The 20,962-nt window shown below is 43.8% G+C and overlaps 1 protein-coding gene across 1 annotated transcript in view; it reads left to right on the top strand.

The window, feature by feature from the left end:
- Positions 1 to 20,962, top strand: part of ANXA13 (annexin A13) — a 66,400-nt gene that overhangs the window by 12,520 nt on the left and 32,918 nt on the right. Inside the window, exons 2-6 of the mRNA XM_082257943.1 lie at positions 8,117 to 8,192; positions 10,359 to 10,453; positions 16,696 to 16,866; positions 18,757 to 18,790; positions 18,872 to 18,951. Coding sequence (XP_082114069.1) covers positions 8,117 to 8,192; positions 10,359 to 10,453; positions 16,696 to 16,866; positions 18,757 to 18,790; positions 18,872 to 18,951 — 456 coding nt within the window. The remainder of the gene's footprint in view (positions 1 to 8,116; positions 8,193 to 10,358; positions 10,454 to 16,695; positions 16,867 to 18,756; positions 18,791 to 18,871; positions 18,952 to 20,962) is intronic.

Genomic DNA, 20,962 nt, shown 5'->3' with positions numbered 1-20,962 from the left:
AAAATATGGTTTGGACTACTACAAATGGGACAGTCACATTCAGGAATAATGTCTCCCTTGTAAAATGACGATGTTATTCCCTGTACAGTATGAGGTCTCTGAACAGGAAGTCCATCTCCTAATATGGTCATTCCAGGAAGTTCAATGGGGAGACGGGCTGGCTAACAATGTTGCTTTTTGTCTGAGGTGGCTTTCCATTCACCTATTGTCAGGTGTGCTAATGACCTCACCTGTTGTCTGCTAAGGGATGTATTGACACTCAGAGTAATGTGTATTGAGGGCTCGTTAGGGAACCATTGTTCTGTGTCCCTGGGGCTTCTGTCTCCTTGCACATGGCAGTCCTTCTGGTCAAGCTATCTGACCAATCACTGCTGACTCATTTTCAATTCCTCATTTGCATGGCTAAGGAGGACCAGAAGGGGAACTGCAGGTACTTTACAATTGACCGATAGGAAAGCGGTTGTTGGGGACAGGATGTTCCAAATTCTGTATAAAAGTGTGCTGTGTTCTTCCAATAAATGGTCTTCCTGTTTGAACTTACATACAGCCTGCCTGGTGTGTGTTCTAATGGATTCCGGACGGCACATAGCTGTAGTTTGGATCCCGGATCCTTGGTTGACTGAACCTTCAGACATTGCGATCTGCAAGCTGACTCACTAGAAACAGAGGAGTGTCGGGAGAGCGGACAGAGCGAGCAAGGGTCTCGTCACACTAATCTTTCAACCGCCTGTTTCTGTACCGCATTTCTTTTGCCTTTAATAAAAACCGTTTGAACAGAAGAGGATAGTTCCCTTTAAGAGGCAAAGTTGTTGGTACAGGTCACCTTAGGAGATGAGGCTGTTGACACAGTTTACTATAAGGTATAAGTTTGGCAAAAGTGCCTTCTTTTATTGGCCTAGGCCGATGTGGATTCAGCCACATGGAAAAGCAGAAAACAAAAGGTTAATTCAGTTCAGCAAACTTCAGACAGTGGTCATGATGCCAACTTAGGGTTGGCAGTATCCAGCAATAATGGGTACTGGTGTATTTGTCTCTGCTAGAGGCCAGTGCTAAAAAGCGTTTGTAACCTTGGAAAACCTGGCTGACATACAAACTAGTTGTAACTGGCAGCAAGGATGCATGGGTCAATAACCCTCTCATCCAGTTCTATTACGTCAATCAAAGAAGCGACAGGCATCCTGTGGTGGGGGGCCCCCTTTAATATTAAAGATGTGGCTGTGGTGGCTGCAGCAGACAGGTCTCCCTGAAGCAGCTCTTTACACTCGGTGTTCAGCTTGACAGTCACCTTCTCAGCTTCCCTGGCCTTTTCTGTACTCTCCAGTGCAGAACTGCATGACTTGTCAAAAGCTCTCATATATTCCTTCCTCTTGCAAAGTCTCTCTCCAACTCCCTTGTGTCTTCCCGATCTTTTTCATTTATATGCTCCCACCCTTTCTTGTTTGCTCATGGGCTTTGTAGTCTAATTTCAGCTAAACTGTGAAGAAAGTTTTGCTTTCACCCTACAATTCCCAGAAGACCCTGGATACCTGCATTAAGGAATGGCAAGTAAAAGTGCTGAATGCCACCATCTTGTGGATGAATAAAGTTCTGCATTCTCAGTAACAATGCCTAGTGTTACTCTGTACTGTGGAGAAGATAGATCAAAGTGTGTTTGGACTGAGCAGGGAGCTCACATATGCAAAAGGGTCCTAGAAGCCCTTCAGGTTAGAAAGTGGGAGTTTAAAGGATATTTATTACAATAAAATTGTAGCACCCTCTATTGTGCTAAAAGTAGTGTAGGCATGGAGTGTAGATTGTGGTAGAGTAGGCAAATTTAGTTTAGCTCAGGGCTAAGCCTGAGCTGTAGAATATGGGTCAGGGTTCAGTGACTCAGGGCTGGATAACTCACCTGGCAGCTCTCTATGGCACTTCCCCCTGGTCTGGAAGACTGTAGAAACGTCTAGAACTAGAGGGTGGGACTAAGGAGGGACTGCCATGCATATTTATGAGGCCTCAGCCAATCCCCAGTAATGGGCTGGCAGGGGGTATAGCTTACCACGTAAACAGATGTGAACCAAGCCAGCAGGGGCAGTCAGGTGGAAGATGGAAATGCAGTGCTAAGGAGACTGTCAGTGGCCCTCAGGGGTGCCCCCTAACCTGGGGGAAGGGGACCTTGGGCCGGGGCTTAGGTGCTGTATGATTCCTACTAAAACACAGAGGAGGAAGTCTTCCTGGAGCAAAAGAGGATAGAGTGAGTAGCACTGTGGGGACTACAAGGGGAGAAGACTGCCACATGTAGTCAGTCTCCCTTGAAGACAGTGGTGTGCTTAAGTCTTCAGGCCTTTCCCTAGAGATCTCCTGAGTGTGGGCTGGTAAGGAATAAGTCAGGTGGACTGGTGTAAAGGGGCAGATGCAGCCAGGTGGGTTGGCATTGCCTGAAGAAGTGTGGCGGGCTCAGTGACCACAGGAAGGAAGTCATGTGAAAGTTCAAGCTGTGCTATCGTTAAGGGACTGCGAGTTCTTGCCTGTAATAGGCCGTTGGTTAGTTGACAGTCAGGCCCTGTCAGCTCCCCTCAAGGAGTAAACCAGCAGAAACTGAGTAAGGGCTCTTTCACACGGGCGATCCGATCAGATCCGCCTGTCAGTTTTTTAGGCGGATCTGATCGGATCCTCCATGCAGCTCTATGGGGCAGCGGGTGTCAGCGGAGACACCTCCGCTGACACCCACTGCCATCCGCATCCGATACTGTCAGTGAAAACCCTATTTTTCCATCCGTTCAGTAATCGGAGCGGATCTGATGAGAGCGGACAGGCGGTCTGCTCTCATCTGATCCCCCATAGAGGGCAACGGGGGCTGAGACACCTCCCTCTCCGCTCTGCAAGCGGAGACGGAGCTGTCATCCGCCGGCTCAGCGGGGATAGCGGATCGATCCCCGCTGAGCAACACGGATCCGCCTACGGAGGCGGACCGTGTGAAAGAGCCCTAAAGGAGAAGGAACCAAGTGTGTGCAGGTGGCTGGAGAAGTGGAAGCTGTATATAGAGACTGTACATAGAGACTGTATTTAGGAAGTTGTCCCTGAATTTGTAGAACTTTTCAGAAAAAAATAGAGGTTTTGTAAAAAAAAAAAATCAGTATGGAGTAGTTTTACAAATTAAAAGTAATTTTGTTACACTGGGTGAAATGCAGTGCATATTAAAGTATTATGCTTGAAATAAAAGTACAGCTTATTCATTAAATAAACTAAGCTTCCTTTTTAAAATTGCATTTTTTATTACAAATGGAATAACAAGGATTGTATATGTTAAGAACATTTCAACTATACATGAGAACAGGTAACCATCCAACTTTCTCTCGTAATAATGTAAATGCTTTCTGCTAATATGCATTTTCAGTTATTGACAATGCTGATCCAGAAGCATATATTGCTCTTGCAGGAGCTTGATGAATGTCCTCCTGATTTTCAGGAGTCCATATCTCCATACATGAAGGGATTGTGTATTTTTGGGAGGTCGTGCTTTGTAAAACGTCTTTAATTTACACTGACACACTGCATCTCAGATCTCGGTAAAGAGCCTACTGACGAACTCTACAAAGAGCAGATCGGTAAAGCAGATCTATGCAGAATTGTATTGCCTCAGAAAGTTTTATGTAGGGTCCCAAAGTGAACCACAGGGGCCCCTCACCTTGCAAGACCCTCAGAGGGGGTGCAGTGGTTATGTATAATAAATTTAAATGACATTAAACAAGCGTAGAATTAGGTAAAAAATGATTGGTAGTAAACATAACCCCAAATGCAGCAGCCACCTCCCAACTGGAGATGGTAGTTGTCCCAAAAGTCCCTATCACTGAGGGAAAGGGAGGGCCAGAGTCAACAGAGTCCGCCTGTTGTTCATATAGAGAGCAGAGTATGTCATAACCAAACCGCAAGTTGGAAGCAAATACACGTGTACAACTTGCGGTTTGGTTATGACATACTCTGCTCTCTATATGAACAACAGGCGGACTCTGTTGACTCTGGCCCTCCCTTTCCCTCAGTGATAGGGACTTTTGGGACAACTACCATCTCCAGTTGGGAGGTGGCTGCTGCATTTGGGGTTATGTTTACTACCAATCATTTTTTACCTAATTCTATGTTTAATGTCATTTAAATTCATTATACATAACCGCTGCACCCCCTCTGAGGGTCTTGCAAGGTGAGGGACCCCTGTGGTTCACTTTGGGACCGTACATAAGGCGATACAATTCTGCATAGATCTGCTTTACCGATCTGCTCTTTGTACTTGCTAGCAATACTCTCTTTCCTCTTGGAATACCTCCCTCTGCGGGAGACCATTAGTGGCTACACCTGCCTTGCTGCTGGACTTTCATGTTTCAGACCCTGAGGCCCACTTATTACACCCGTTTCCATAAGGCCTCTTTCACACGGCCGCTCCGGTTTTTTGCTCCGCTGCGGGACTTTTTTTTTTTCACGGAGCGGATGACACTTGTGTCATCCGCTCCATATGTCCGCATATCATCCCATCCGTTTGCGGATGATTTACGGACATAATGTAAGTCTATGGGCATTGCGGATGTCAGCGGATGACACCGCTGACATCCGATTTTGCTTCCTTTCCGTTTTTTGAACGGAGGAAAAATAGGGTTCTGTTCCCTTCCAAAAAACGGAACAGAACTGAAAGGAATAAAATCGGATGTCAGCGGATGGTATTCCGTTGACATCCGCAATGCCATAGACTCACAGTATGTCTGTAAATCATCCGCAAAAAAATAGGATGATTTGCGGACATACGGAGCACCCGTGTGAAAGGGCCCTTATTGTTTCATCTGCAGAAGATTCATTATACTACGCTAATATTTTCTGAGGAATCCTGCTCTTTGGCCAAACCGGTCAAAATTTATTTAGCGTTTCAAGAAATCATTTTTTACACTCTGCCTATTTGGAAGGCATGAAGTCTGTACATTGTGTGTGTGTTTTTTCATATGCATTTTAACGTTATTCAATAAAAGTTTTTGGAAAATAAACTTCCTTTTTAAATGACGATCTGTGTTATGATAATCATTATTATCTCAATGAATTAAGAAAACGCACCTTAAAAGTCCCACGATACTTGAGAGTTGGTCTTTTTTTGTTTAAAACATATTTGCAGCATCCAGGGTAAGTGCCTGACTTTATTAAAACCATTAGATTACCAGAACAACCAGACAACTAGAATTTTTAGAAGCAGAGCTTGCTATGGTGGCCCATACATTTCTCTCAACAAAGGTTACATGCTTACTTTTGCAATGAAAACTTCTGCTGATATACCCCATAGCAGGCAGTCATGTGAAAATGGCCTAGCTATTGGTCATTTGATCTCAGCTGAAGAGGTGCATCATTATTCAAAAAGGGCCCTGTGACAGAACCCACTGTCACTGTGTGTTTTGGAGGGGACTGTGCGCAAGCCTCCTACCGACAGACTATGGGCCAGAAGATACTGGAGACCTGGGGACATGCTGGCATTGAGTTAATGTAATGTAATGCTACAGCCCTTCTTCCCCCATCCCCCCACCTCCTGTTTCTGTGTCTAATTGTGTGGATTCATGACACATAGACAATGGTCTGGACTGGATACATCTCTCCGCAGGGGGTGTGTATTGAGAGACTGCCTGTTTACGATAAGCTCATTAGGTTATCTGTAGCCTGTTTCAATGTACAAATGTTCAGTTCCCATTGGTTGTTCCTTGTCCCCTTCCCCCCTTTGGCAAGGTTAAGGGGAGTGTCCCTAACTGTATGTCTTGGAATTTAATAAACAGTTTAAGCTCTGCATGGTTAACCCTCAACACCTGTGTGGATTGTCTCGTGATTGAGGGGTTAAGGGCTGGATATGGCTTCTCCGCAGGCTGTGGGTGCGTATGGAGGACAGGAGACACAGGTCCGGCGGATGTGCCCTCCTGGGGTACTAAGATCCGTTACAGGCCCCAAACGGGTTGAACCTTCCCTTCAAAAGAACCTTCCCTTTTTTTCACTTTATATTGATAAAAATGTATTTTCCATTCTGTGTATTTCATTGACCGCAGAGGCTCATGGTGGTGTTATTCTCTTAGTTATCGTTTCCAAGAGTGCACTCAACAGGAAAGAGGACCAAAAAAATACAGAGCAAAGTCCCTCTCTCTTTCTGACATCTAAAGAGACCTTAGGAAAATCTTGTGTAGTGGGACCTATCTAGTTAGGAATTAGTATCCCGACTCTTGGTCTGGAGTCTGTTGGGAATGGAGGCCCTGTGAGCAAAGAAGATAATGTAATCGTATTGTTCCTGAGTTTTGTAGTTTGCGGTCTTCATCACACAGAGAGTGGAGTGTGAAAGACTCAGAGGAGTGCTTGACAAAATGTGGTAGGCGACAGACAGTGTAAATCGCAAGGACGATGGTCAAGACGTAGCCGTTCAAAAGTCATTAGAGTTAAGATTCCTACTAAGCATTGACAGGGACCCTATAAAAGCTTTAGCTGCATCGCCTGCCAAAGCTTTAAGGGGGATTAGTCATTAACGCAAGGTTTTTAATTAGTGTGATTCACACAAAAGGTGTGAATGGGCAGTTATTTATTTTGTATTTGTGTTTTTTTCCTTTTTTTCTTCTTAATTATGTCATTTGTATGCTGTCTCTTTAAAATATTTGTTTTACTTTTTTCCACTGTCTTTTTTTTTTCTTTCTCTAACCCACAAGAGCTATTTAAAGCAAATTGTACCCTTAAAAGCCACCTTAAAGTGGGTCTAAAGTCAAGATTTTTGCCTGAACATTGCCCAAAAAAAGCAGGCAGAGGACAAAGAACTAGTCACCAATATAGTCCTATATGGACTTACTGACTTGCCATAGCTTGTTCTGCACTGTTCCCGTGTGGAGGCAGCCATTTTGTCAGAGACAGGGCTTTGTTTCTCATGTTCCCTCATGTCAGACCCATCCCTATGATGACTGGTAAGGTATTATTCAAAAAGGAGCAGGAGAGGTGGAAAAAGTACAGATCCACTGAATGAAAAAAGAAGAATGGAGATACTTGCACTACAGGTCCTCTGGTATACCATGTCAGAGCCTCCCCAAGTCTAATTACTGGTGAGGGAATAATCAAGAGGCAACATTAGAGGTGGAGGAGCCACACATCCACAGAATGAATGGAAAAGAATCAGGAAGATTCCTGCACTGTAGGTTCTCAGGTACACCTCCCTCTCCAGCAAAGAGAACAGTGAGCAGCACAATAGTGACATCACCAAACCTCACTCCAAATCTGTTTAGACTAGTAGTCAGAGCCACCATGCCTTAGATCACAGGTGTCAAACACAAGGCCCGCGGGCCGAATGCGGCCCTCCAGGCCATTTCATGTGGCCCTCGCACCTCTCCCACAGTCTCTGCCCCCACTTTGTCTCAGTAGCCGGCAGAAGAGAGGACAAAACTCCTTTGCCAAATCCTGCGCTTCTCTGTGCTGCTGCAGAAAGGCTGGTCTTTGCCCCCCCCCCCTTCTCAGCAGTCTGCAGCAGAGAGGAGGGCAGAACTCTTCCTACCTCTCTGTGCAGCCGCAACAACACCTCCCCTGGTCTCGGCATTCAGCAGTCTCTTGAAGCTGACTTCAGCCCTCCCTCCTCTGGTCCTCCCCCAGACCTTGCACTTTTTTCTTCCCAGATCCACCTTCTTCTTCCTGGCAGTAGCACAAGGTAGGGGGGTGCATTTTGATGTAAGGAAAAGTTGGTGACTCTTGACTTATGATGGTGGGGGGGCTCCTGACATCTCATGTAAGGGTGTAAGAGGGTGTGGGGTGCTCTGGACATCTAATCTTACAGATATATCCAGCCCTTTGAGGACAACCATAATGCTGATGCGGCCCGCAATGAAATTTAGTTTGACACCCCTGCCTTAGATGATCACAAACTGCGGGTATACAGTGATGAGGTTCCAGAACAGGATTGTGCTGCTGATGTTCTAAAGGAATTCAAGACAAAAAGTAATTTTTTCTTGAGTTCAGGTCAAGTTTATTGTTGTCTGTCGATTGACCCATTTTGCCAATTTCGTTAAAATTTCAGTTTCAGATTTTTAAAACAGCTAACATGTTTAACATTGTTACAGGTTACAACATGTTATATTTATTCTTCCTATTTTTTTTTTTTTAGCCAACCATTCGGCACCATCATGATTTTGATGCAGAACGCGATGCTAAGAAAATCTACAAGGCTTGTAAAGGAATGGGTAAGTGTAGCCAATGGCTTTCTTAGCTTCCTGCACTGAATACTGAGAGCCAGGGCTTTTTTCAGCTGGAACTTGGTGGAACTCAGTTCCACCACCTCTGGCTCAGGCCCTCTGCTCCTTGCTCACCACTATTACTTGTAAACACAGAAGTCCTGCTTCTGTGTTTACAAGTGACAGTTTGTCTCCCAACGGCTCCCATAGATCTGATCTCATGAGCGGCTCCCATTTAGTGCAGGATGGGGACAAGGTGCCCAGGGTTCAGTGCAGATGCCTACACCCCCACTAGATGATCTCTCTGCAAATTAGTGAGGCAGAGTCACCTACAGTGTGAGGAGAGGTACTAGAACCAGCTGGATGTTTCAACTTAATAAGGCAACAAAAGTAAGACATGGGGAAGATGGGCGAGCTTTTCAGGAAGCGGGGAGAAGATGGGGGCAGAGGAGGGGGGTTGCATGCAGAGGTCAGAGCTGAAGAGGGATGAAAGTGAGATGAAGATGGGGGATGCAGGGATAAGTAGCTGTTAAAGAAGGCTGAACTCTGCACTTTGTATGCAGCACACCCCTAAACTCTACACTATGTACAGTACATAGCGCACCTCTGAAATCTGCATGTAGTGCACCCCTAAACTCTGCACATAGTGCACCCCTGAACTCTGCACTCTGTGTGTAACCCCCACCACTGAACTCTTCATTTGTTACCTAATGCACTCCTGGTATTTAGTGCTCCTTTAAGATCCTCCCACTGTTAGTAAAATTTAACCACACCCACCATTTGATGCAGTTTGGAGGGTGTGTATGTGGGGGGAGGAGGTGTTTTGCTGGGGTCGTGGTTGAGTTCCTGCACCTATTTTCCAGGGAAGTAAACCCTGCTGAGAGCACTGTAGAAGACGTTGTATATTCACAGCCTTAGCGATTAGGCCTGTCACACACCGTTTGACCTGATTGAACAATATCCTTTAGATTTACTAAAAGACATATGGACAAAAGTACGTAGTAGTGAGCCGCTTGGAGCCTGAGCCAGCCGCTTCAGCCCCCTCCACAGCCCGGCATTTCAGTGCTGGAAGGGCAGTGCAGAAAGCCAATGACTGACAGTCACCAGCTCTCTGCTCACAGAGCTCTGAGAACTGATCGATCAGCGGTCTTTGATCACTTGGTACTCAGTTCTAGAGCTGGTGGGGGACAAATGCAGCATTGGACCGATGCTGCATCCACCTAGGTAGGTATGATTTTTTTGAAAAAGCCCAACTTCTCTTTTAACACTCATCACCACAGTAAGAAGCTTTCTTCTCTCTGGTCACCAATGTACAAGCCACTAACCTTGGATGGACTGGTTTTAGCAGGGGTTCCCCGAGATCTGCAGATTATTTAAAGGGCTCCTTTAGGGTAAAAAGGTTGACAAGGGCTGTGCTAGAGGAACAGAGAGGCATCACTGACTCCCTGCTGATCCCTATAGATTGTTGACTGGTTGTCATGTTTTGTTATTTACAACCCAACCTAATCATGTCATAGGATCACCATTAAAAAATAGAGGGAGAGTCTACTCAGTGGTGACACAAACAGAAACATAACAGGTGTTCCAACCTTTCTTTGCTGTATCCACAATTGGAAACAAAATGCTACATACACTTTGCACTCCTTGGCTTCGTTGTTGGCTTTGGTTAATTTTACATAAGAATAACACTTTTAAGCCCCGTACACACGATCAGATTACCGAACGATCTGTCGTCCTTTTTTTGGGTCATGCTAGTCTGATGTGGAAAGTGAAGAGGTTATTTTGATTCGAATTTTCCCGTACGACAGAATTCTACTTCAGAAGTGATGTCATGTTTTGGATTGCTTTGTATGTGTTCTTTCGTCTCTGAGCATGCCTAGTCTTGCTCTTAAGATTTTTTTCCATCGAAATCTGTACTAATGAGACGAAAATCGGACGTTGTATTACGGAGGACAAAAATTTTATAGCCTGCACACCAGGATTTTGTCAGCCGAAAAGTCGGAGTTGGCTGTCGAAAGCACCATACTAACAATCCAAAAATCGGCAGATCGGTCGTCGGACGAATTTTCCCTACAGATTTTCTTATCGTGTGTACGGGCCTTAAGTCTTTCACATAATGGTTTTCTCTGTTTTCCTCTAATTTTTCTAATTAAAATGTTTTATCTGGCATCACAGGAACTGATGAAAAAGCCATTATTGAAGTGCTGGCAAATAGGTCCTCAGACCAGAGGCAAGAACTTAAGCAGAAGTACAAGGCAATGTATGGAAAGGTAGAGTAACTTTATTTTACAGCATACTGGAGATATTGTTCAGAGTTATTCTCAAAGATGTTATAAAAGTTATCTACCATGGGTACCACTCAGGGAAGACCTGTGACATTAACTTCTGGCTGGGGTGCTGTGGATGGGGTTTGTCCTTGTCCCAGGAATCCAAACTTGTAATAAAAAAAACTAATGCTGCACATCTGCCAAATCCTTTTTTTTTTTTCTTGTTCAACCTTTATTCCATTGTTTCCTGTAGATAGAGCATAATACCTCTGCCCAGAACCTACTCTTCCTCCTAATGTATTTTACCACAATAGGTGCTAAGTCAAAGGGATAAAAAAAAAGTATTTGGTAAAGCTGCAGCTTTTTATTTTACATTATTGCTTTTGCCAAGTTTGGTCAGTTTACAGCCCCACTTTGCACAATAATGAATTGCTACTTCATTCTGGGAATTCACTCAAGAAGCAGAACTGTGAATGGTTAGTGAACACATATGTTGAACTAATATTTCAGCATTTACCTTAATTTAATATGACACTCACAAATGTGCAACCTTTTCAAATTTGTATTTTTGGCATTATCTTTAGGGTCTATTTATACTATAATGCAGTGCACTGCAGTTTATGAGTTTCCTTTTGTTAAGGCGTGTTGCCTTACATAGCGCATTCATTTTGAATGAGCTCTTAACACACTTCAAAACATGAAAAATAGGCCCTGCATGATTTTCTTAAGCATTTAGAGCAGGGGCCTCCAAATTATTCAAAGAAAGAGCCAGTTTACTGTCCAGTAGACTTTAGGGGGGCCGGATTGTGGCCAGTGGGGGTAGAATATGTCCTGGACCCAGCATCAGTGAGAATAATCATGGCCTCAGGGTTGGTGGTCAGTAGGAGGAGGAATAGTCCCCCATCATTGGTGTCAGTGGGAGGAATAGTGCCCCATCATTGGTGTCAGTGGGAGGAATAGTACCTCATCATTGGTGTCAGTGGAAGGAATATTACTCCATCATTGGTGTCAGTGGGAGAAATAGTGACCTATCATTGGTGTCAGTGGGTGGAATAGTGTCCCATCATTGGTGTCTATGGGAGGAATAGTACTCCATCATTGGTGTCAGTGGGAGAAATAGTGATCTATCATTGGTATCAGTGGGAGGAATAGTGCCCCATCATTGGTGTCAGTAAGAGGAATATTGACTCATTGCTGGTGTCAGTAGGAGGAATAATGATACAAATTATACATAGAAACACTTTTTATTTTTTTTTTTTACAAAAGATTTTATCAACGTTTGGTGAGAAAACAAAGCTACAAAAACCAGCATGGAAATGTACATATAGTACACACAGGTTGGGTATGCAGATTTTGTAAATAGCCAGAAATATACAAGCAACAATAATATCCGCAGCGCTAAATCAAAAATACATGAAATAAACATACACAAAATTATTCTAAATGTCACATAAAGTGTAATCCCATAGCGCAATGTCCATGCAATTGCGTAAAAAACAATCAGGCTGAAAAAAAAACATTCCATTAAATATGCCCTGTTGCGGGATGTTGGGAAAACCAGTCAGGGATCAGCATTGCTGGAGCAGAGCAACACCCCTAGCTGCCAGTGAGGGTGGGAGCGAGGCTAAGGGTAAGGAAAGACAGGTTCTGGTGGTAGGGGACTCAATTATTAGAAGGACAGAGAGGGCAATCTGTCAAAAAGACCGTAAGTGCCGAACTGTTTGTTGTTTACCGGGCGCTCGGTTTCAGCACATGGTCAGCACATTTCAGCACAAGGACCCAGCTGTCATGGTACAAGTGGGTATCAATGACAAAGTTAGAGGGAGATGGAGAGTCCTATAAAATGATTTCAGGGACTTAGGAGCTAAATTAAGGACCTCCAAGGTAGTATTCTCAGAAATACTGGAGAACTGGTATTCGGCTATCGGCTCTTTAGTAGAGATGGACTGCACCAAGATAGGGAGGGTGCAGCCGTACTGGGAGAGAAGATGGCCAAAAAGTTAGAGGGGCTTTAAAACTAGGTGAGCAATGTTCAGCTGGCGTTATTGGGGGCATTAGCAGTAGGGTGACCAGAGATCCAAAACCCAAGGTAGGTAGGCTGACAAATTGAAAGTGCAGCCTCATAACATCTAACGAGGATATAGTATGCAACCGGACAAATTGAGGAGGCTTGTATGCCAATGCTAGAAGTTTTGCCAACAAGATGGGAGAACTGGAGCTGCTAGTGTATAAGATGCATTTTGATTTTGTGGGATTTTCGATTACTTTATTTGACAGCTCCTTTGATTGGCTGGCAACCATTCCGAGATATTCCTTTTATCACAGAGATAAAGAGGGTAAAAAAGGGGAGGGTATGTCTGTATATCAAGAACAATGTGCAAGTGATTATGAGGGACGATATCACAAATGGAGCTAGGGAGGAGGTAGAATCCCTATGGGTAGAGCTTCAAAGGGAAGGTACTATGGGCAAAGTAATATTGGGTGAACGCACTGACAAGAAACAAGGTGTTACTAGACCTACTGATTACTAACAATACAGACCTGATAACAGATGTAGAAATATGGGTCAACTTAGAAAACAGTGACAACGGGTCAATTAGTTTTGGTATAAATCATAGAAATAGGAAACACAAGGGTAATACAAGGACACTCAATTTCAAAAGAACCAACTTCCCTAAACTGCGCTCTTTGTTAGACGATATAAAATGGGATAAAATCCCAGGAACAAAGAACACGGAGGGAAAATTGGAGTGGTTTAAGAACATACTAAATAAAGGTATTGGCCAGTGCATTTCAAAGGGGAATACATTTAAAGGAGCTAAAATAAACCCTGGGTGCCTAAACTCCAATGTAAAAATGCATAAAACTAAAGAAAAGGCCTTCAAAAAAATACAAGTCTGAGGGGTCATTGGCAGCATTCCAACATTACAAAAAATGCAATAAGAAATGTAAGAGGGCAATCAAGGTGGCTAAAATAGAACATAAAAGGCACAAAGCGGAAGAGAGTAAAAAAAAAAACCCCAAGAAAATCTTTAAGTATATATATAGTAAGAAAGTGAGGCCAGAACACATTGTCCCCATAAAGGACAACAAAGGGAATCTGGCTACAAAGGACAGAGAGAAGGCTAAGGTGTTAAATCAATTCTTCTCCTCAGTCTTCACAAAAGAATTGGGGGGATACAGTAACCTAGACTGTAATGTTAAAGTTAATAACACGTCACAGGAAGCACCCTCATGGTTAACAGAAGACAGACTCAGAACTAGACCTGAAAAATGTAATATAAATAAGTCACCGGGACCAGATGGCTTACACCCGAGGGTCCTTAAAGAACTCAACCAGGTGATAGCCAGACCATTGTTCCTAATTGTTATGGATAGTCTACTGACGGGAATGGTACCAGCTGATTGGAAAAAAGCCAACGTGGTACCAATATTTAAAAAAGAGCCGAGATATGTCCCTGGGAAATACAGGCCAGTTAGCCTAACATCAATAGTCTGCAAATATTAGAGAGGATGATAAGGGACTATATACAAGACTTTAGTAATGAAAACTGTATCATTAGTAGTAATCAGCATGGATTCATGAAAAATCGCTCTTGCCAGACCAATCTATTACCTTCTATGAAGAAGTGAGCTGCCTTCTAGATAAAGGAAGGCATGTGGATGTGGTGTATCTGGATTTTGCAAAGGCATTTGATACTGTTTACTGTACAAACTAAGGTACATAGGTATGGACCATAGAATGAGTACCTGGATTAAAAGCTGGCATCAGGGGCGAGTCCAAAGGGTGGTGATAAATGGGGAGTACTCGAAATGGCGAAATGGTCTGGTGTGGAAAGTGAGGTCCCCCAAGGATCTGTCCTGGAACCAATTGTATTTGATTTATTCATAAATGACCTAGAGGATGGAATAAACAGCTCAATCTCAGTATTTGCAGACGATACTAAATTAATCAGGGCAATAACTTCTACGTAGGATGTGGAAGCCTTACAAGAAGACCTGAACAAAATAATGGGGTGGGCATCTACATGGCAAATGAGATTTAATGTTGAAAAATGTAAGGTAATGTATTTGGGTGGCGGAAATACGAACGCAAGTTACTCACTAGGCGGAGAGTCTTTGAGGGAATCTAAGATGGAAAAGGACCTGGGGGTCCTAGTAGATGACAAGCTGCTGCAAGCAAAGCCAACAGAGTACTGGCATGTATAAATAAGGGGATTCACTCCAGAGATAAAACAATAATTCTCCCACTCTACAAGACTCTGGTCCAGCCGCATCTCGAGTATGCCGTCTAGTTCTGGGCACCGGTCCTCCGGAAGGATGTGCTGGAACTGGACAGAGTCCAGAGAAGGGCAACAAAGCTAATAAAGGGACTGGAGGATCTCACGTATGAGGAAAGACTACTAGATGGACTGGTGTCTTATTTCAACCTCACTATGTATCTCTTTACATTGGTAGTCATTGAGGGATTCTTTTTCATTGGTGGTCAGTGTGAATAAAAATTGGGTAAACTAGTGCTGCTTCCAATACACAAAGCATATGAAATATAATAATATTATATATTTCGCCCCTCCCACTGCGTAAAGCAGAGGACCGCTGAGTGATGTCACATCCGGTAGTTGGAACACATGCCGCAGCAGCGTTCACCATGAATTTTACAGCTTGAAATTGCTTTTAACTTGTAAGTGTACTTGCATTTAAACTTTCAATAAATGAGACAGTATTACGCTATGGGAACCTCTCTTTTATTTCCATAATATTTCCTGCTGAGAGCCTTTGTGTCGGAAGGTGAAGGAGAGGAGTCATATCCATCCATTGTGATTTAAAAGCACTATATGCTAGCTTAAAACATACTGTTGGGGAGTGGGGATTTCAGGAGGGGAGCACAGAGTGGCACACTGAATCCACCAGAAGAATTTATCAAGCACTGGCACTTTAAAGGCACTAATGGGCTTAATTAATACACTAGCACTTTATTAAGCACTGTTTATGTAATATTATTATATTTCATATGTTTTGTATATGTGGAAGGAGCGCTAGTTTACCCTATTTTTGTAAACAACATACGAGGTACTATCACCTTCTTATTTTAGCAGCTAGGTAATTTATAATGTGTATATACCCGCGCTAAGGTGCTATATAAAGTGCTTGATGTCTGTGTCCCCCAACTTCCCAAACACACACTATTTGGGGGACACAGACATCAAGCACTTTATATAGCACCTTAGCGCGGGTATATACTTTGTACACACTTTAATAGGTCAGTGGGAATAGTGTCCCTTAAGGTTGTCCCTTTACATTGGTGGTAAGTGAGAGAGGTGTCCCCCTACAATGGTAGTCAGCGGATGAAGGGTATCCTTGAGGTCAATGAGAGAGGGGCCCCTTTGCATCTATTGGCACTTTTCCACTGCAAGTACCGGCTCGGCTCTACTCGGCCCTGCTTGGCCCGGTTTGCTTTTCCACTGCTGGTACTGCTGGTACCGCATGGTACGGTGTTGGAACGGTTCGGTACGGTACTAAAGTTAAGTGGGTGGGATAACAACGGGGTGGGTGGGATTCTCTGACCAATCAGTGGCTAGTAGTGACTGCATGCAAAGGATTGTGGGATATGGTACCAGTTTGGTACCTGTTGGAACCACAATCGAGTAGGTACTGTTTTTTCAGAGCCGTACCATACCGTACCGTCCGGTTCCATGCAGTGGAAAAGCGCCGCCGTACCGTACCGTATCGTACTGAACCGTTCCTACACTATACCATGCAGTACCAGCAGTGGAAAAGCACAAAAGCGTGCCGAACCGTTCGGTTCCATGCAGTGGAAAAGCGCCATATGTTAAATGTGAGGAATAATATGCCTTAAATTGTTGATCATTGGAAAAAGCATAATTTCATTGGTTGTCAGAGGAAAGAATGCCCCCCCTTACAGACAATAAGATCATTGGTGTAATTTGTTCTGGCAAATTATGTTGGCCCCAGAACTATGCAGGCACCATTAGATGGGGGGTGAAATTGCCACTGTTTAAGGAACCCGTAGCAACCTCGGGGGGAAAAGCCTGGTGAAGATTTGTTGCTCTAGACTAGCGGAGAAATCTCCCTATTTAAATGAAAATGATCATAAAAATGAAGGATGAAAGCATGTAAGAATATGTAAAACATTACAAGAAACATTGTTGTAATAATTTAGCAATTTATTAATTTCCTTAGATATTACCTGTAGATTTTGTTTTAAATAATTCTTGATTTCTTAGGAATTAGAAGGTGTGATGAAGAGTGAATTGAGTGGAAACATTGAGAAGACTGTCCTAGCACTGCTGGACCGACCTTGTGAGTTTGACGCTAAAGAGCTGAGAAAAGCAATGAAGGGGGCTGGAACAAAAGAGTCTGTGCTGGTTCTAATCCTGTGTACAAGGAACAACCAGGTACGGTATGGACCCAATTGGAAATGCCACAATCTTCCTAGGAGAAAGAGCTTGTGTTGATCGGCAAAACCATCTGGCTTTCAAATACATTCTGATTATGTTTGAGACTAGTTTACTATGTGCCTTGGTGGTGACTGGTGTTCTTCCAGTGTGGAAAAACGCCAGTCACCACACTAGAATGAACAAGTCCTAAGTCCATTTAAAATAAGTCCATCTACGACTGCCCAATTAGACATGTGCAGAACGCAAACATTTGTTAAGTTTTGGATAGGTGCGTTATGTTACTAATTTAGTTTTGTTAATTTGTTTCAAAATTCATTTAGTTTCATTTAGTTAAATTTCGTTTATAAATTTTCTAACGAATTCCAAATTTTCTGAACGTTTCAAATTCGGATCGGTCAAAAAATGATCGACCGATTGGAATTCTGTGTGAAGAATAGCTGGTTGTTAAGGAGTGGGCCGGGATACCAGCCGCTACGTCCTTAACAACCGATGACAGGCTTCCCCACTGACAGCTAAATGTAAACAAAAGAATGCTCCAGGTGTAGATCCAACGTCAATCACTATGCCCAACGCAAACCTGGAACTGAAAAAAGTTAAAAAAAACTCCAGTCTCGTCGAACTGCTCCGATCCATATTTTGGCCGATTGGAATTCGGATCGTTCCGAAAATTTGGAATTCGTTAGAAAACAAATATACAAAACAAAATTAATGTAATTTCAACTAAATGTGTTGCTATTTCATTTGGAGATTTGGATACATCCGAATCTCTGAATAACCAAATATTACCTTGAATTCGGACTGAAACAAATTGCACGTGCCCAATTTCCCCACAGAATTAACGGCACTGACACCATGTTAATGGAAGAGAAAAAATAAGAGATCTACTGGCAGAATCAACACATAATACAACTTTTACTAGAAGGGTCCTTTCACGAGCTTTCCGCCTGGCGGACTCTGTTTTGCTCAGCGGGGATCGATCCGCTGATCCCCACTGAGCAGGTCGATGACAGATCCGTTTCCGCTCACTGTGCAGAGACGGACCTGTCAGAGCCCCACTCCCCTCTATGGGAGATCTGATCCTATCCAATCCTCCAGATGGATGGAGAATAGGGTTTCCATCCGTTTGGATTTCAACATGGATCGGATCGGATAGCAGCGGGTGTCAGCAGACATGTCACTGCAGACATCCACTGTTCAATAGGGATGCATTGAGCATCCGATCAGGTCCGCCTGAAAAACTGACAGGCGGACCTGATCGGAAAGCCCGTGTGAAAGATTCTGCTAGCAGCTCCACTTGTCAGCACTCTGGATCCTCTGCAGCTCAGCTCCACACCTGGTTCCTTAGGCCGACCGCCTGAACCACCTTCCTTACACCTGCAGGAGGAGAGACAGCCGTCCACCTCCTCCTGGGACTTTGCTCCCGCCAAAAGACACCCTGTCACATGCTCCCTCAGAATTTATTGCCAATCCCAGGATGCATTGCAGGAATGCCCTCCCACTGAGACAGCCATAAACCCTGATGTGCTACTGGATAGGTTTCCTCCACTGTCCAACAAGCTCCCTCATTGGATACAGTGGGGATACTCCCTTAGACCCACTAAATCACACCTGAAAACATGTGACAGGCAAAACTAACAGATCAGGCTCCCCTGATAAGCAGAAGGAGCAGTAGATGCTTTTACCCAGCACCTACCTAACTCGGAGGGTGCTACAATTACATACAGTATATTCACATCAGTCCCTGCCTTCAAGGAGCTTACAATCACACATGCATACAGGTACACATATAGTAGGACCAATTTAGACAGAAGTTTATTAACCTACCAGCATGGTTTTTTTTTTTTTGGTCATCTTCAAATTTTCAATATGTCAATCTCTCTTTTCCAGCAAATACGCAACATAAAAGCATCCTACAAAAGGCGTAAGTAAATTTTTCTTAGTTTTAAATGCCAGCAATTCTTTTTTTTTTTTTATATTTGACACATTTTTTATTTTTCCTTAGTGTTCGACAGAGACTTGGAAGACGATGTAAAAAGTGATACCAGCGGATACTTCAAGAAGATTCTGGTGTCACTGCTGCAGGTAAATTATACCAAACCGTTTTAAGATGGCAGAAATTTGTCAGAATGTTTCCGGGACTAGCACTACAAAAGGTCTTTGCTCTTAATGGGAATCTGGGATGGCCCAAACATTTTAACTTAACAATAGTCCAAGCACGTTATGGTGCCTACATCTTCCATGTGATCATAAGGAACCCTTTGGATTCTAGGCTAGGGTTATCCATGGGGTCTCAACTTATACTCAAGCCAAGATTAAGCCCTACTGGTTGGTGCTAAGCCCCATTCATTAACCTAAGCCTCTACTGCACACTGAAGTTCTGACAGTTAAATGACAGGGGGGGGGGGGGGCGGGCGGGGTGCAGTGCTATGAGTAGGTGGCACTTAACCTCCCTGGCGGTATGATTCTTTTGGATTTTAGGTGCTGAAAGCGGTACCATTATTTTGCATGTAATTCTTGTGAATGAGCAGCCCAAACCAACTGTATACATTTAATATATATATATATATATATATATATATATTATGTATACATATAATATATATATATATATATATATATATATATATATATATATATATATAATGTATACAGTTGGTTTGGGCTGCTCATACACAAGAATTACGTATATATATTTATATATATATATATATGTGTATATGTATATATATATATATATATATACATATATTTACATAAAAAGTACAGTAAAACTGCAGGAAAGGGCACTGGGGGGCAATGTAATGTGATTTTTTTTAATTTTGAATGATATCAGTGTGTTTGGTGTGCTTTACATTTGAATTTGCCGCCGGTTCCACCCCCCGGTGGACGTCACATCGCCGGAGACGGAAGTCGGGGCTCGCAGACAATCGGGAGGAAGCTCCGCCGCGGCATACCGCCCGCATTCTTCAATGGATCCCGGAGAAAAGGTAAGTAAAACCTCTACCAGGATCCAGCGATCTTCCTAGCGCTACCCTGAGTGTGGCTCGGGGTTAGCGCTTTTGGCTCTAAAATCTAACCCCGAGTCACGCTCGGGAATACCGCTAGGAAGGTTAAAGCCCAACTTCCAGGAAACTTGACAATTTCACCTTGCAGTGGAGGCTGCACCCCCACTGCAAGGGTTAATTACTCATTTAGGTCTAGGTGTCATGGAGAAGAAGATTTAGTCTAGGTTTACATGTATGCGGCTGTGCTTGATGCCGGTAAGTTTTGTTTTGCATTTTGCGTTTTTAAACCCGCGTTTGCATGCAGTTTTTGTTTCTCTTTAACACGATGTGTATAGCTGGTTGCTGAGGAGCGGGTTGGGAAGACAGCTATACACAGTGTGGTTAAGAGAAAAAAAACACATGAAAAACGCATGTAAAAACAGATCACTTTGGTTTTTGGTGCAGGTCCACTCAAGTCAGGGGAGGACTGGGCTGGGGGCAGGGGAGTAATTGCCCCCCTGGTCACTATAATGCTCCTTAAAAAGGCTGCACTGCTTCTGCCACAGACATGCCTAAAGGATTCCTGGTAAAGAGAAGTAAAAAGTCCCCACTGCTGACCTACTGAGTGTGGGATGAAGACAAGGACAGAGCGCAGGCCTCTCTCCCAGCATGGATGGTGTAAACTGTGTCTGAACAGAGGCCAGTTCCATGCCCCACTGGGGACTCTCCTCCCCCAGGCAGCCCTGACCGAGCTGTCCCAGCTCCCTCCAACTGCCCCCTGCTGACCAGGTCAAGAACCTGGATTCGGCCGGTGGGTAGAGAGTACCTGGAGCGGAGCTTCAGCCTGGAATGGGGGTCAGGAGGAGGCCGGGAAGAGTGAGAGTGGGAGGGGGGCTGAATCGCTGCTCCATGGGCCTCTGGTTTCTACTTGCCCTTTGGGCCGAAAGTTAGCAGTCAGCCCCTGATTGAAGTCTATTACACGCAAAATGCAATCTACTGTGGGAAAGAAAGTCCCGGCTGAAAACCCACCGGCTGAAAAACTCATAGATGTGAACGTGTACCATAGGAAACCATGTTATATGGACTGTAGTGCGTCTCTGCAAACTGCA

The sequence above is a fragment of the Pelophylax lessonae genome (genome assembly GCF_965119305.1).
Source record: "Pelophylax lessonae genome assembly, chromosome: 5".
NCBI lineage: Eukaryota > Metazoa > Chordata > Amphibia > Anura > Ranidae > Pelophylax > Pelophylax lessonae.
This window is presented reverse-complemented; position numbering and strand designations above follow the sequence as displayed.